This window comes from Aegilops tauschii, chromosome 7 (assembly GCF_002575655.3).
Source record: "Aegilops tauschii subsp. strangulata cultivar AL8/78 chromosome 7, Aet v6.0, whole genome shotgun sequence".
NCBI classification, from domain to species: Eukaryota; Viridiplantae; Streptophyta; class Magnoliopsida; order Poales; family Poaceae; genus Aegilops; species Aegilops tauschii.
In genome coordinates, this window is record NC_053041.3 from 7853428 (window position 1) to 7869692 (window position 16265).

The window sequence follows — 16265 nt, forward strand, 5'->3', positions numbered from 1 at the left end:
TTATTTAAGCAAGAGAGTTGCAAGAATGTTTATGCAAAAAAGCAAAAGTAACATAACTGACTGCCTTTGAAGCCAGGTTCATAAGGTAGTATTTCACACTAAATTAAAAGATACATGTGGTTTGTTTGGGATGATTAATGAGATACTACTGAAAAAGGCAGCAGTAACATAACTGATTGCCTTTGACGCTAGGGGCATAAGGTAGTATTCACACTATATTAAAAGATACATGTGGTTTGCCAACTTGGGATGATCAATGAGATTCTACAGAAATATATAGATTAGTGAGACATGGCCGCGATGAGAATGTATGGCCAGTACTGCCCTATCACAAACAACCCGACTAGGCCCATTAGGAGTGTTAGGCCTGCATGTGCCAGCCTCCACCAACTTGCCTGACTTGCAAACATCCTCGCCATCACCGCTTTACCGTCGCTGTAAAACATTTGCACCGCAACGATGAACAAAAAGAGTTCGACCAGCACGAGTGGAAGCACCATGGTCATGCTAGAATACATGGCCTTGGTTTGCTCGACCGGAGCCAGGATGGAATACACCCCGAAAGCGAAGGCGGCGGCGAGGCTCCTAGCTGAACTAGCCAGAAAGTTTACGGACATGAGTAAGGGCCACATGCGGTCTTTCACGTTGGGGCCCACCCCTGCATACATGAGAAAGAGGATGGACAGCACGGAGCAGATGAATGCCAATGTGTTGGCAATGACAAACGAGTCGAAGGAGTAGTGCCCCGAAAGCGTCGGGGTGCCGCCCTTGTGGTTGTCATCTGCTCGGTAGCCACCAGGCACGGCAAAGGCTGCGGCGAACGTCACCGTCGTGATCAGCACTGAGACAAGACCGATGATCTGCGTTTCAGTGGCGATGTTCTGTGATCTGTTTATTTCTTCTAAAGCAGACTTGATGATTTCTCTCCGTTCTATCCCCGAGAATGCTATCCGTGCGGAAACACCAGTCGACATGTGGGCACCTTTCAACAAGATACGTATCCTTTGCCGTGGGTCCTGGAAGAACAAATAAGTAATATGAAGCAAAAAAAAAGTCAATCCATTAATAACGATCGAGATAGTAGGCGGGCGTGCATGCATGGGACAAGAAAAATTGCTTAATTACCCCGTAGAAGGCCGACCCTGCGCTGTGTGCCCTGAGGGTTGCAGTCATGAACGCAATCTCTAGTGGTGTTTTTCTCTTGTTGTTCCTTACATCTAGCTTGACCTGTGGTATTGACACCAGATTACAGACTGCCCCTATATTCCCTGCCAGAACAGCAAGGTGCAGCGCAGTGTTCCCGTCTTTGTCTTGCATGTTCATGACCGACGACGCAAACGACTTGCCCTGCCATCCGCAAGCCAACTTGATGACGCGGATGCTCCTCTCCTCCTCGGCCGCGACATGGAGGAATGTCCTGCCTTCGCCGTCGCGTAGCTTGGCGCAGTAAGGGCCGCTCTCTTCTAGCAAGGCGGAAACTGAATTCTTATCACCCTCGAACGCAGCTAAATGTATGGGAAATGACCCATTATTGTCTGGCATATACGCTGCAGCTGGGCCAGCCTTGAGTAGCAATCCCATCGGTCCCCGCCATGTGGCGGCCAAGTGAAGGGGCGTGCTTCCTGTGGATCGGTCCGCTTGTGTCACAAGGTGATTGTTCCTTTCCAATAGCATTTTCATTACCTGATGAGTTGCCTCTGCAAAGTTTAGCTACCAAAGTCAGCGAGCGGGATATAAAATGAAGGGAAGACTAGTACTGCTCCACCATCACGACGACGCGCACCCAAGCGTCGTTGTGGATGTCACCCAAAGCTATGAGCTATCAACACGTGAGAGAACAAGCGAGGGACACTGATTTTTGCGTTGCCTAAAACGTTGTAGCTTTTCTGTCTTTTATTCTCCTTTTGTTCTGTTATTAGAAAACCAAAAACATGACGTACCTCTTGCTCCACTATTGAATGTGCCACTCCATGATCCGAGCTAGTGCTAGGCAGCCTACAAATATGTTGGGTACCAAGATGAACCGTAGTAGCTCCAGATCCGTGGAGTCCGTGGCCTCAGCTTGGTCTTGGGTAACCCCATATCGGCGGCTGCGAGACGCCGGCCCTGGCTGCATGGTGGCTGCTGCGCAGCAGGATCAATCCCCCGCCGTCTGCGCACAATAACAGGAGGCGATTTGTATGCAGTGACCGGAGGCAATGATGAAGGTTGTGAAGTACTGGTGGCATCGAGAATTGCCTGCGATGATATTGTCTGACCATACCGGAGTTTCATCCTCCTTGGTATGATGGCCGGTCGGTGATTTGCTGTCACAGCGAAGGATGGTTGAGGAAAAGGCGTCATGTGGTGCTGTTGTCTGATGCAGATTTGCCATCGATAGCCATCTGGGAGGAAGGTTCAAGACTGCCTGAGCGTCCCAGTTGGGGATTTTGGCGATGCTTGGGACCTTCCTCCCCTGTCAATTGCTTTGTGGGGCAAGCAACTCTTGTTGCAGCTCGGTAGCCTGCTTGTGCGGGCATGGTCATGGTTTGCATGGAATATGTCATGACGGTGTGCATGTGTAGCTGTTGGGATCGTGGAAAGTGTAGGCGACAACAATAGGAGGACTTCGAATTGATGGTGCTTTTCATGCACCTAGTTTCGAGCTCTGGGTGAAAACCCTAGGTTTCACCCTAGTTGGTCATACTTGGCAAAGTTCCCTATGCATTGTAACCTTGTTGAAGGTTTTGCTTGGAGTTTGTTCATACTTGATCTTCAAGGTGAAAACCTATGACCTTTCCTTCATTGGTTGGCTCCGGTGATGGCGGCGCTCGCTCGTCGCCCTTCATGAAGGCGTTGATGTTGAAGAATCTTACTCGTAGTGATTATGTTCTCAATTGTGGTTGGTGTCGATGGTCATTGCTACATTTTGGTCGTTGTTTTGTTCGCTTCAGGATTCTTTTAGCTCCACATAGGCAAGCTTTTGTCTTGTATGACTTTACTTTGCCATCGTCGTCCTTTGTGTGCGCGTCAATGTTATTTATGTGCATCCTCAGAGGTTGTGTGTATGCTCATTTTGTTTGCACCCTCTTGATGCTTCATTATGAGTCAATAAAAAGCACCCTTTGTCAAAAAGGTACTGCAGCAACCATGGTAACACGCCTACTGTTATGTGTATTGTTATATGTGCACTATTTTTTTGTCATGTACTACAGAAGTTGTTTGTGGGTGTGGCAGCAAATATGTGCCAAATGTGTTGGATCTGACGACTGAGAAATGCTCAAACATAGGACATCGTAGCCTTCTAACTTTGCAAGAGGCAAGTCAGAGGATTTCCTTCCGCGGGACGGGGTTGCACTCGGAGATATCTTGTTTGATGGGTAATTTGAAGTGAGGCACGCTAGATTTCTGATGAGGATACGACGTTAGTGATAGTTTCAGAAAGTTCGAGGTGGTGAGGCTATCATCATATATTTGTCATTTATTTCGTGTTGGGTGATGAGTTCAATTTATGTGAGAATTATGTTAATAATTTTGTGGCTACATGATAGGCTTTGTGGAATTTTACTGCACTCGAGCACTACTTTTTGTCGTTATTCCTCAAGTAACACCTTTGGGAGCAAAAAAAGTCTTATGGAAGGAATTCCAGGAAATTATGGTGGAATCACGTTATTTTATGTGATAATCAACTACCATAAAAGAATAAAGCAAAGGGTCCAAAGGAGGAGCACCTACGGTGGCTCCTGAGCCAAAGATAGCCTATCATACGAGTGTGCCTTCTCGTATGGGTGGTCGTATGGTGTGCCAGGGGAGCCACCTCGTCAGGCAAGCCAGGGGACCCACCTGTCAGGTTGACCAGGTCAATGGTCAATGTTGACTGCTGATGTCATGCTGACGTCATGCTGATGCATTAATTAAATTTCGAATTAAATTAATTTATTAAATTCTAAAAATGATTTAAATCTTTAAAATTTATAGCTCGGATGGAAAAACTTTGTACATGAAAGTTGCTCAGAACGACGAGACGAATCTGAATACGCAGTCCGTTTGTCAGCCACACGTTCCTAGCATAGCGAACATGGAACTTTCCCCCTCCGGTCCGTCTGTCCGAAAACGCGAAACATCGGGAATACTTTCCCGGATGTTCCCCCCTTCGCCGGTACCACCTACTGCCGCGTTAGGACACACCTAGCACCGCTCATTGTCATGCCACGCATCGTCATGCTTATGTTTGCATTGTATTTACTGTTTCTCCCCCCCCCCCCTCTTCTCTCCGGTAGACTACGAGACCGACGCTGCTGCTGCCCAGTTCGACTACGGAGTTGACGACCCCTCCTACTTGCCAGAGCAACCAGGCAAGCCCCCCCTTGATCACCAGATATCGCTTATTCTTCTCTATACTGCTTGCATTAGAGTAGTGTAGCATGTTACTGCTTTCCGTTAATCCTATCCTGATGCATAGCCTGTCCTTGCTACTACTGTTGTTACCATTACCTACAATCCTACATGCTTAGTATAGGATGCTAGTTTTCCATCAGTGGCCCTACATTCTTGTCCGTCTGCTGTGCTATACTATCGGGCCGTGATCACTTGGGCGGTGATCACGGGTATATACTTATATAATCTATACATGACACCTGTGGTGACTAAAGTCGGGTCGCCTCGTAGGAGTACCCGCAAGTGGATCTTTGTGGCGGAGCGACGGGGCAGGTTGAGACCACCTAGGCGAGAGGTGGGCCTGGCCCTGGACGGCGTCCGCGGTTACTTCGACATAACACGCTTAACGAGTTCTTGGTATTTGATCTGAGTCTGGCCATTTGGTCTATACGCACTAACCAGCTACGCGGGAACAGTTATGGGCAGTCGACGTCGTGGTATCAGCCGAAGCTCTTTTTGACGTCAGCGACGGAGCGGCGCGCGCCGGATTGGACTGGAACGCCACTAGGCTAGGTCTGCTTCCGGCCGCCCTCGCAACGTGCAGGTGTGCAATGGGCGATGGGCCCAGACCCCTGCGTGCATAGGATTTAGACCGGCGTGTTGACCTTTCTGTTGAGCCTAGGTGGGGCTGCGACGTGTTGATCTTCCGAGGCCGGGCATGACCCAAAAAAGTGTGTCCGGCCAAATGGGATCGAGCGTGTTGGGTTATGTGGTGCACCCCTGCAGGAAAGTTTATCTATTCGAATAGCCGTGTCCCTCGGTAAAAGGACGACCCGGAGTTGTACCTTGACCTTATGATAATTAGAACCGGATACTGAATAAAATACACCCTTCCAAGTGCCAGATACAACCCGGTGGTCGCTCTCTAACAGGGCGACGAGGAGGGGATCGCCGGGTAGGAATATGCTATGCGTTGCTACTTGGAGGACTTCAATCTACTCTCTTCTACATGCTGCAAGATGGAGATGGCCAGAAGCGTAGTCTTCGACAGGATTAGCTATCCCCCTCTTATTCTGGCATTCTGCGGTTCAGTCCACTGATATGGCCCTTTACACATATACCCATGCATATGTAGTGTAGCTCCTTGCTTGCGAGTACTTTCGATGAGTACTCACGGTTGCTTCTCTCCCTCTATTTCCCCTTTCCTTTCTATCTGGTTGTCGCAACCAGATGCTGGAGTCCAGGAGTCAGACGCCACCGTCGACGATGACACCTACGGCACTGGAGGTGCCTACTACTACGTGCAGCCCGCTGACGACGACCAGGAGTAGTTAGGAGGATCGCAGGCAGGAGGCCTGCGCCTCGTTCGATCTGTATCCCAGTTTGTGCTAGCCTTCTTAAGGCAAACTTGTTTAACTTATGTCTGTACTCAGATATTGTTGCTTCAGCTGACTCGTCTGTGATCGAGCACTTGTATTCGAGCCCTCGAGGCCCCTGGCTTGTATTATGATGCTTGTATGACTTATTTATGTTTTAGAGTTGTGTTGTGATATCTTCCCGTGAGTCCCTGATCTTGATCGTACACATTTGCGTGCATGATTAGTGTACGGTCAAATCGGGGGCGTCACAGTCTTCTTCGACGTGAGCTGCGGTGCATCACCCTCGGCGTTGGTTGTACACGGCGACGTGTTCGTGTGCGAACAATAGGTTTTGTAATTAACAATGTATGTGTTTTCAATACTGTCGACATATTTTTAATTTGCACTGAACCTTTTATTATGTGATATTTAAAAAATGTCCATGCATATAACAAAAATGTTCATAGTATATAATATAATAATGTTCACTGTACATTTATACAATAATGTTCAATGTGTATTTATACAGTAATCTTCAGTGTGTTTTTACAAAAAATATCACATTATATTAAAAAACTCATTATATATTAAAAACTTCATTATATATTTTAAAAATAATCATAATATAATTAAAAAGATCATTGTATATTAAAAAATGTTCAATGTATATATGAAATGTGTTCATCGTATATTATACAATAATTTTCAGTGTGTACACATAGGCCTTCCCCGAAACCCCACAGTCACTAATTTAGTGGTAATCTTTCTAGTTTTAGAGCCCGGAGTTAAAGTTTATACCTTCTCACAATAGCTAAAGTCAGTCGAGTCGATTTTGAAGGAGAAGGATAAAGAAGGAGGCAGGAGGGAAGGAAAGAGAAGGAAGGGGCCCGCCGGAGGGCAACCCCATTATCTATCTAGGGTTTAGGGTGGGGCGCTGGTGGGGCTTCCCTGGATAAAAAAAAACTGGACGCGAGCGGGGATAGAGGGATGGCTGGGGGCAGCAGCAAGACCGGTTGTGGGGGCGGGGCGGCGAGGCGGTCATCGGAGTGCCGCCGGCCGTGGACGGCGGGGACCGGCGGCTAGGCCAGTGGTAGCTGGTAGCGGGAGGAAGGAGATTGTTTCCAGGAGGAAGAAGGTTAGAGGAAGGTGCGGGAGGTTGAAGAAAGGTGCGGGCTGTTGATTTCGCATCCGACAGTTGAAAAAATCGACTAACCCGAAACTTTTTTTTCCAGCTGACTGACATATAGCCACGCCCATACTTTCTTACGAGTTTTGAGAGGTAGTCCGTAGTCTATGCTTGTCCCTACGTCAAACTAGGCATAATTGGCTAACTGTAGGACAAGTGTACGGTCACTTGAACTATGGTTTTGACTAAAGAAATTTAAAAAAACTGTACACGAAACCCTGAAAATTTACAGCATGCATATGGTAATGTGTGACATATGTGCAAAATTTTGAGGACCAATACATTAAAAGGATGAGAAAGAGGAGTCAAGTGACAAATTAACTTGCACCAATTTTAAAAAACAAATTGTTCTACTTGTACAACGGGTAAAAATAAGGAAATCAATTTGTACAAACTGAACATTGCTACACAAAATAATAGTAATGCACATGTTTACATAAGATTTTCATGATTTTTAGGCAAAATACTTTTTCAAGATACTATTATTTTTGGTCTTTTGCTCTAGCACACTGAAATTTTGTCCCTTTGCACAGCACCACTACACAAAAAAAGGATAAAAAACACAACTAAATACTTGTACATCACAAATTTCACAATTAAAAGAAGAAACCCAACAGCTTGTCACATGTGAAGTGAGGCGTGTATGCATATTAGAAGCTACTCTACAAGTAGCTACCAAATAATTAGACACTTGAAATCAAAACAGCTAGTACTAAAAAACTTGCAAAGCAAACGTACTATATGGGAGAAGAAAATTAATTGAAGATATATACCTTTGGCCTGCCTCCCCAGAATAGCTGCGTGGAAGGCATTTTGGCCGTCTGGTCCAGAGTAAGACAGCTCTTGGTCTCCCTCAAAGAGCTGCCTTGCAATGTCCCCGAGACCCAGCAAGAGGGCCAAGTATAAGGGCGAGGCGCCGTCGGCCAGCGGAACACGCGCTAGCTGCGAGTCCGCCGACAGTAGCACGCCCACCATGTCCTTGTCTTCCAAGCGGATCGCTTCGTGCAGCACCGTCTCTCCCTTGCCGTTCTGCGCCCTCAGGATCTCCTTCAGCCCAGTCTCATCACCATCACCGGGTCGAGCAAGACCCAAGAGATGGGTGACCATCCTAGCATGCCCCAGCCGGGCGGCGCAGTGTAGCGGGGTGTCGCCGTTGCGGTTGCGGTTGCGGGTGCCGAGGAGGTGCTTCGCCTTGCCGACGATCACCGTCGCACACTCCAAGAAAATCGCATCGCCTCCGCCCGCGACCACATGCAGGATGGAGTCTCCCGTAGCAGTGGCCGCATCTGCATCTACTGCCATGGCAGCAGCAGCAGCAGCGCGTCCTGCTTGTCCGTCGACAGCATCCTCCGCCTCATTCTTGACGTGGAGGACGACTTCTTCCTCGTGCTGCTGGAGAAGGCGCTTTATCTGCTCCACATCGCCTTGCCCTGCGGCCATGAGCAGCTCGTTTGACATGCTCTGCACATTGGAGGCTGGATCCATTCTTTTCTCGGTGTCAATTCAAATTAATTTTGCCTCTCCTCCATCCGGCGCGTGCGTGTCCCTATATATACAAGCATATGGAGAGATAGATGAATAGATATACTTGGGTTCCTCAAAGGGTCAAGGTATCTGTACGCTTGCATTGCATTCCATGCATGAGAGAAGCGATTCTTCCCCAGGCTTAACGCAAAGCTGCATCCATCTGCTAGCTGTGTGAATCGGTTCGCAGCGACAGGGTGTCAAACAAAGAAAGAAAGGCCAAAGGAGGTGCTGCGGTTTGTTTTTGTATAGTGTAAGCTTGCAGGGCTTAGTTCAACATATACTGTATAAAAGTTTCGGGTCAAAGAATATTTTAAGGCCTCTACTAAAAATAATAACACTATCATCATGTCACTTTGTGGTGTGGGTTGTTTTTTATAATCATGTTACTTTGTGGTGTGGGTTGTTTTTTATATGACCATATCGTGCCATGTTATGATCACTTAACTGCCAGGTCTCTCTGCATAGATATCCAAAACACCGTGGTGTGGCGTCTCTCCTCCAAGGAAAGGCGGTTAGGGTTTCTGCCTCCCGTCGGCGGCGCCGCTGATCTCCCACGTCTACTGTGGCCTTAGGGCCATGGGTGCGTGGTGGATCCCGGCCGTTGTTGGCCAAACACATGAATCTACAATGTATGGTAATCATTTTCTTAATTTATGTTGTCCAACTCCAGCATGCCCCTCACCTATGGTATCCACTCCTAGAAAGAGTGAGAAAAATTAGTTATCGGTTTTTTGAAATAACACACCGCAAAACGAACCAAAATAAACCACCGTTGCAGAATATTCCTTTCATGATAGGCCACCACAGATGGGCACAAAGTGACCATTAGTAGAAGTGTTACCAATGACGAGCGGAAAAATGGACCATTGGTGCTTACTCAAACGCACGGTCTTATTCAATAATGCTAAACATACAAAGAGTTACACGCAATTACACGCTGACTATGATTCTTTCTATCTACTAACCAATCACAAACTTGCCCCCTCCTCCTGATTTTCAGGGGGTAGGCCGCCTCCCCACCTATTGACCAATCAAGTTAACCCTCTTTGTAAAACCTTGTAACTCGTTTGTACGTGTACCATTACTCCGGTCTTATTTCAGGAGAGAAAATTACCACAAATGGGCCCACATAAAGGCCCATCGGTGATACCATCCTACACCTGACGGACTTAACCACTGACGGGCATGAATTATGGCACGTCAATGGTATTTTGTACACATCTAACAAGCTAACCTATCAGCCAATCGGCACAGATCTAAGCCCATTTTAGCGTATAAATCTCTCTCTACCCTAGTACTTCTCTCCCTTCTCCTGATTACTCCACTCTTTCTCCTCCATGCACTGGCAACCCTCTCCACTCCTCTCTAAGTGTGGCCAACCCCTTCCACTTCTCCTCTAAGAACCTCCCCGTGCTCCGTTCCCCCGCTCCATCTCGTCGTCTCAGTGCGGGTCTGCCATATCCCGGCGCCAGTTGTTGTTCACTATTGCAAAAGACCCCCCCCCCCCCCCCACCCCAAAATGATGGGACGAAACCCTCTTCCAGTTACGTGCAGGCTGCCCGTTAAGCCAACATAAGTGGTGCTGGCAATACCATGTAACCTTGCCATTGATGTGCCCAGTGTGTTGGCACGTTCATGGTGGCTACAACACTAGTGACACTAGTAGAAAAACGGGCATTTGGCAGTGAGTCTCAAAAGCGATTGTGAGCAAAGCCAGACAAAGCTGCCTACAATATGTCCACTAGTGCCAGTTATTATTGCTATACACAGGCACATAAGCTGTTAGAAATATAAAACCCTCTGCACGAAACATTGGAGGCGGTTTGTATTTTGAAACCGTCTCTAATTTCTCACAAGCGCATGCGTTTTGGGGGTGCATCCTTTGCCTTCTATTTTCCATCCATTTGCCCTCCTCATCCCCATTCCACATCCAAATCCTAGCCAAACCCTAGCACCAATGACGAACTCGTTGAGCGGGCGCTCTTGTACACTTCTACGTCGGTGACCAACGTTGACCTACTACTCTGGTTGGTAGATTGGCCCATCCGTGGCGAAGCAGTGGTAGATATACCAATTCACAGTGTGGTGGCACATCCAGCCATACACGCAGCACGATGGCAGATCCCCTATTCCGTGGCGGTGCAGTGACCGTTGTGGACCTAGTCCACCACCGAATGTGCGTGGCTGGTGGCAGATCGACCCATTCTGCAGTTGTACGCTGGTCGTTTTGGACCTAGTCCTCCGCCGAACGGGGTGACATGGTGGCAGATTGAGCTATTCCGTGGTGGTGCAGTGGCATACCTTCCCATCCGAGGCGGGTGGCGGCTGCTCGGACATGAATGGCAACGTCGCGGACCTTCACCGAGGCGCGAGGCCTCCCCAGGCGGACGTTCGGCATGGAGAGCTCACAACTGTTATTGGCCTCCATGCGTGACTGATTATTTACTGTTAGTTATTGTGTGTTTATAGAGGCTGGATCTATTCTTTTCTCGGTGTCAATTCAAATTAATTTTGCCTCTCCTCCATCCGACGTGTGCGTGTCCCTATATATACAAGCATATGGAGAGATAGATGAATAGATATACTTGGGTTCCTCAAAGGGTCAAGGTATCTGTACGCTTGCATTGCATTCCATGCATGAGAGAAGCGATTCTTCCCCAGGCTTAACGCAAAGCTGCATCCATCTGCTAGCTGTGTGAATCGGTTCGCAGCGACAGGGTGTCAAACAAAGAAAGAAAGGCCAAAGGAGGTGCTGCGGTTTGTTTTTGTATAGTGTAAGCTTGCAGGGCTTAGTTCAACATATACTGTATAAAAGTTTCGGGTCAAAGAATATTTTAAGGCCTCTACTAAAAATAATAACACTATCATCATGTCACTTTGTGGTGTGGGTTGTTTTTTATAATCATGTTACTTTGTGGTGTGGGTTGTTTTTTATATGACCATATCGTGCCATGTTATGATCACTTAACTGTCGGGTCTCTCTGCATAGATATCCAAAACAACATGGTGTGGCGTCTCTCCTTCAAGGAAAGGCGGTTAGGGTTTCTGCCTTCCGTCGACGGCGCCGCCGATCTACCACGTCTACTGTGGCCTTAGGGCCATGGGTGCGTGGTGGATCCCGGCCATTGTCGGCCAAGCACATGAATCTACAACGTATGGTAATCATTTTCTTAATTTATGTTGTCCAACTCCAGCACGCCCCTCACCTGTGGTATCCACTCCTAGAAAGAGTGAGAAAAACTAGTTATCGGTTTTTTGAAATAACATACCACAAAACGAACCAAAACAAACCACCGTTGCAGAATATTCCTTTCATGATAGGCCACCACTGATGGGCACAAAGTGACCATTAGTAGAAGTGTTACCAATGACGAGCGGAAAAATGGACCATTGGTGCTTACTCAAACGCACGGTCTTATTTCAGGAGAGAAAATTACCACAAATGGGCCTATATAAAGGCCCATCGGTGACACCATCCTACACCTGACGGACTTAACCACTGACGGGCATGAATTATGGCACGTCGATGGTATTTTGTACACATCTAACAAGCTAACCTATCAGCCAGTCGGCACAGATCTAAGCCCATTTTAGCGTATAAATCTATCTCTACCCTAGTACTTCTCTCCCTTCTCCTGATTACTCCACTCTTTCTCCTCCATGCACAGGCAACCCTCTCCACTCCTCTCTAAGTGCAGCCAACCCCTTCCACTTCTCCTCTAAGAACCTCCCCGTGCTCCATTCCCCCGCTCCATCTCGTCGTCTCAGTGCGGGTCTGCCATATCCTGGCTCCAGTTGTTGTTCACTATTGACGAAACCCTCTTCCAGTTACACGCAGGCTGCCCGTCAATCCGACATAAGTGGTGCTGGCATTATGAATGACAAGTAGCTGCTATGTAACCTTGCCATTGGTGTGGCCATTTGGCAGTGATCCTCAAAAGCGATTGTGAGCAAGCCGGACAAAGTTGCCTACAATATGTCCACTAGTGCCAGTTATTATTGCTATACACAGGTACAAAAGCGGTTAGAAATATAGAACCGTCTGCACAAGGCATTGGAGGCGGTTTCTATTTTGAAACCGCCTCTAATTTCTCACAAGCACAAGGGTTTTTGGGGGTGCATCCTTTGCCTTCTATTTTCCATCCCATTCCCCTCCTCATCCCCATTCCACGCGCAAATCCTAGCCAAACCCTAGCACCACTGAAAAACTCGCCGAGCAGGCGCTCTTGTACACTTCTACGTCGGTGACCGACTTTGACTTACTACTCCGGTTGGTAGATTGGCCCATCTGTGGCGAAGCAGTGGCAGATATGCCTATTTGTAGTGCGGTGGCACATCCAGCCACACACGCAGCACGGTGGCAGATCCCCTATTCCGTGGCGGTGCAGTGAACGTTGTGGACCTAGTGCACCACTGAATAGGGGTGGCGCAGTGGCAGATCGACTCATTCTACAGTTGTACGCTGGTTGTTTTGGACCCAGTCCTCCTCCGAACAGGGCGTTGTGGTGGCAGATTGAGCCATTTCGTGGCAGTGCAGTGGTATACCTGCCCATCCAAGGCGGGTGGCGGCTGCTAGGACAGGAATGGCAACGCCGCCGACCAGCACCGAGGCCTCCCCAGGCAGACGTTCGGCATGGAGAGCTGCCAGCTGCTATTGGCCTCCATGCATGACAGGTTATTTACTATTAGCTATTGTAGCGACAAAAACGCTCTTATATTATGAGACAGAGGGAGTATTAGCTATTGTGTGTTTATAGAGTTTGGTAGGTTAGTTGCTTCTTATGGCAATCTGTTTAGTATTTCGAGTTTAGTCTAACTTGTAAGCCATGCTGGCAGGGCACGAGACCACAACTTCTTGCCTTCACAATCGCCGCATGGCGCGTTGGGCCCTCAGCCTCAGATGGACATCTTTTGCAACATCTTGGCCCATACTTCTGGCTGCCCAGCTCTCCCTTCTAAGCATTGGTGATAGGACGCCTATTTAGCGCCTTTGGTTTCCAAATGTCACTAAAATGCTCGCGGAATGTTGCCCAATAGTTCCCACTCGCTAGCTTGCATGCTCATTCGCTTAGCCTCTTGTCTCGCACATTTGGTTTGGCTTATATTGGCTCGCTCGCCTACTTTAAAAATAATTAATACCACATGCCTAAAAAAACCAGCTATTGGTTTCTTGATTTTTTTAAATAATATTCATGAATTTTAAAATAAGTTCAGTAATTTTTAAAAATGTCAATGGAGAAAAATCTGCATGGTTAAAAAAATGTTCGCAAATTATAGAACCATTATCTGATTGAAAAATGTTGTAAAATTTTCAAAATAAAATTAAAATAAAACAAAACAAAGAGGAAGAAAATTGAACAGAACAGAAAAAGTAAAAAACAAAAGAAACCAAAAAGAAGCAAAACAAAAAATAGGGGAAAAAGAAACCATGCAGAACTTTCTAGAATCTACACAAAATCGGGTCGGGGGTCAACCTTTACCCTCTTACATGGGCCAGTCCACTTCCTAAAATGTGCCAATATACGAATTGAACACTGTTTTTCCAAACCTATTTGGCACCTTAAGCGCGGCTCAGTTTACAGTCTCGTTGCCTAGCCCACCAGGGTTCAAGTCCTGGTGCTCATATTTATTCTAGATTTATTTTAGTATTTTTGGTGATGCGGGTTCAGTGGGAGGAGACGTTCCCGTCGACTACGAGGCGCCTACGGTGACTTCGTATAATCTCAAGATGATATGCCGGTTTGGTCTATCGGAGGTGCTCATAGAAGTAGGGTGTGCGTTTGTGCGTTTATTGGGGTGAGTATTTGTCCATATGTACGAGTGCTTATGTTTATACCGTGTTAAAAAAAATACAAGGAAAACTTCCGTAAAAAAGAAAGATAGTGCAAGGCAAACTCCCGTGTCAAGCTCTTGCTTGGGATTGTTGGGTCTGACCCAAGTAGCGCAAGCTGCTGCCGCTCGCTTGTGTGTCGTTCGCTAGATGTCATTGTTTTTCTTTCTATGTTTTGAGAAAAAAGAAACATAAACTTTAAAAATGTTCAGAAATATAAGAAGAATTCATGAAATTAAAAACTGTTCGTGAATTTAAAGTATGTTAGCGCCAAAGCAGCTACAGGGTCAAGAGTACACCCCTCGTCCCAGGTCAACTGGGACACGTTGTCCCATCATTCACAGCTTTTGCCATTGCCGGGGCACGTTGAGCATGCCGTTGGTCACATCCTTCGTAGCTGTGAATGATGTGACTAATAAGACGGCATGTTCCAACAGCACTGATGGACGCTGCGACCAAAGGAAGATGTGCTGCGAGGGCTGTCAGACAGTGCTCAGCCTAGAACGAATCTCCGTGCGAAGACCCAATGGCTAAGAGGCCGACTGAGACTTTGTTAAATCTCGGTCGACCGAGTTTTAGCAATTTACAAACAATTTTTCAGACTTTTGGGGGGAAAATTGTCAAGAAAAATGAAAAGTATAGCGAAAAGGTGAAAAAAATATAAAAAAGAGAAAAATCAAACAGAAAAACATTCACGAACCTTCTGGAAGGTTCCCTAATCGGAATCTCGCTTGCACATATCCGGCCCACCTGTAGTTCGCTCGATCTTTGTGTGATGCGCATAGAAAGGCAAATAAGGATTACTTACGGAGATAACTTTGTCAAATGGAAAAACAACCGAGTATCCGCATCAGCTGCTTAACCACACCCCAGCTTTACAAGGAGTTGTGCACTTCTCAGGGCACTAAGAAGAGGGTGGTACTAAATACTGTCATGTGCAAGGTAATGGCGGAGAAGATTCCCACGAGGGTCACTATTTACATTTTATATAACCAAACAGAAAAAGCAAAAAGAAATAAAACCGAACCAATTTACCGTTTTGAATTTCGGTTTTTTTGTATATAGTGGAAACCCGAACGGTCAATCGAATAAACCAAAGTACAATATATATTTATATTTCTTTAGCAAACAACCATATAAGTACTCGATCACTTGAGCACGTGAGCTAGTCTCACTTGCATTGTCCGACATTCACACGTTTAGGCCCAATCTTATATTGACCTCCCATCTACTCTTCACCACGTTAGTAAGCAAGGCGGTACTTGCATATCATACACATATAGGAGACGAGGCCACATGTTTGATCTGTGGTTTTGCTGAAGATACATGGCGACATTAACTTATGGATTGTAGGATAGCTCGGTGTGTTTGGGTTCTTGTGGACAAGAGTATATGATCAACTTAGAGAGTGCAAGGAACCTAATGCAAAGCTGGCCTTTTGACTTGCAAGATAGTTTATCCGGAGAGGACTATGTGAAGATGATGGTGACACTATGGGCGATATGGAAGGCCCGTAGAGATGTCATTCATGAGAGTATTTGTTAGTCGCCCTTTGCGACATGTGGTTTCATTAAAAGAATTATTCAAGTCCTAAAGGCGGACGACGTAAGAGATGTTGCCAGAGCATCTCAAACGCCAACTCGAAAAGCTTTGTGGATTCCTTCCCTTGCAAGAGTTGTGATGGGAAATGTAGATGGAGCTATATCTGAAGGGAAGAGGAGAAGCGCAACTGCTGCTATATTCTGGTCTGAGGAAGGAAAGTTCCTAGGGTCTTCGGCAATAGTAATCAATGGAGTCATAGAACCATCTACCATCGGCAATAGTAATCAACGAAGGAAAGTTCCTATGCTATATTCCGAAACCATACCAAAATAATTTGGTATATAGCGAAACGAACCATACCAAAATAATAACCAAAGTTTTTGTATATACTGTATATAACCAAAGTTAACAAATTTATGACCGAAAACACATAGTACGTGTTTTCAAATCCGCGTCAACTTTGGTT

The 16265-nt window shown here is 46.6% G+C and overlaps 2 protein-coding genes across 2 annotated transcripts in view; both read right to left on the minus strand.

The window, feature by feature from the left end:
• The window catches only part of LOC109734479 (7-deoxyloganetin glucosyltransferase), a 54346-nt gene that overhangs the window by 34994 nt on the left and 3087 nt on the right, over positions 1 to 16265 (minus strand). The window lies entirely within an intron of this gene.
• Positions 73 to 8407, minus strand: LOC109734471 (protein ACCELERATED CELL DEATH 6-like). The gene is made up of 3 exons (XM_020293680.3): positions 7674 to 8407; positions 1126 to 1697; positions 73 to 1016 (listed from the first exon to the last, which is right to left on the minus strand). Exons 1-3 carry the CDS (start codon positions 8383 to 8385, stop codon positions 282 to 284), a joined length of 2019 nt encoding a protein of 672 aa, XP_020149269.1. The 5' UTR covers positions 8386 to 8407; the 3' UTR covers positions 73 to 281.

What these genes read in the sequence shown, in the direction of transcription:
- LOC109734471 (XM_020293680.3), bottom strand. Translation starts at nt 8,385, where the DNA reads ATGGATCCAGCCTCCAATGTGCAGAGCATGTCAAACGAGCTGCTCATG. An exon ending in TCTGGGGAGGCAGGCCAAAG is followed by an intron (nt 1,698 to 7,673) that starts GTATATATCTTC and finishes TAAACTTTGCAG; the next exon opens with AGGCAACTCATCAGGTAATG. An exon ending in CAGGGTCGGCCTTCTACGGG is followed by an intron (nt 1,017 to 1,125) that starts GTAATTAAGCAA and finishes TTGTTCTTCCAG; the next exon opens with GACCCACGGCAAAGGATACG.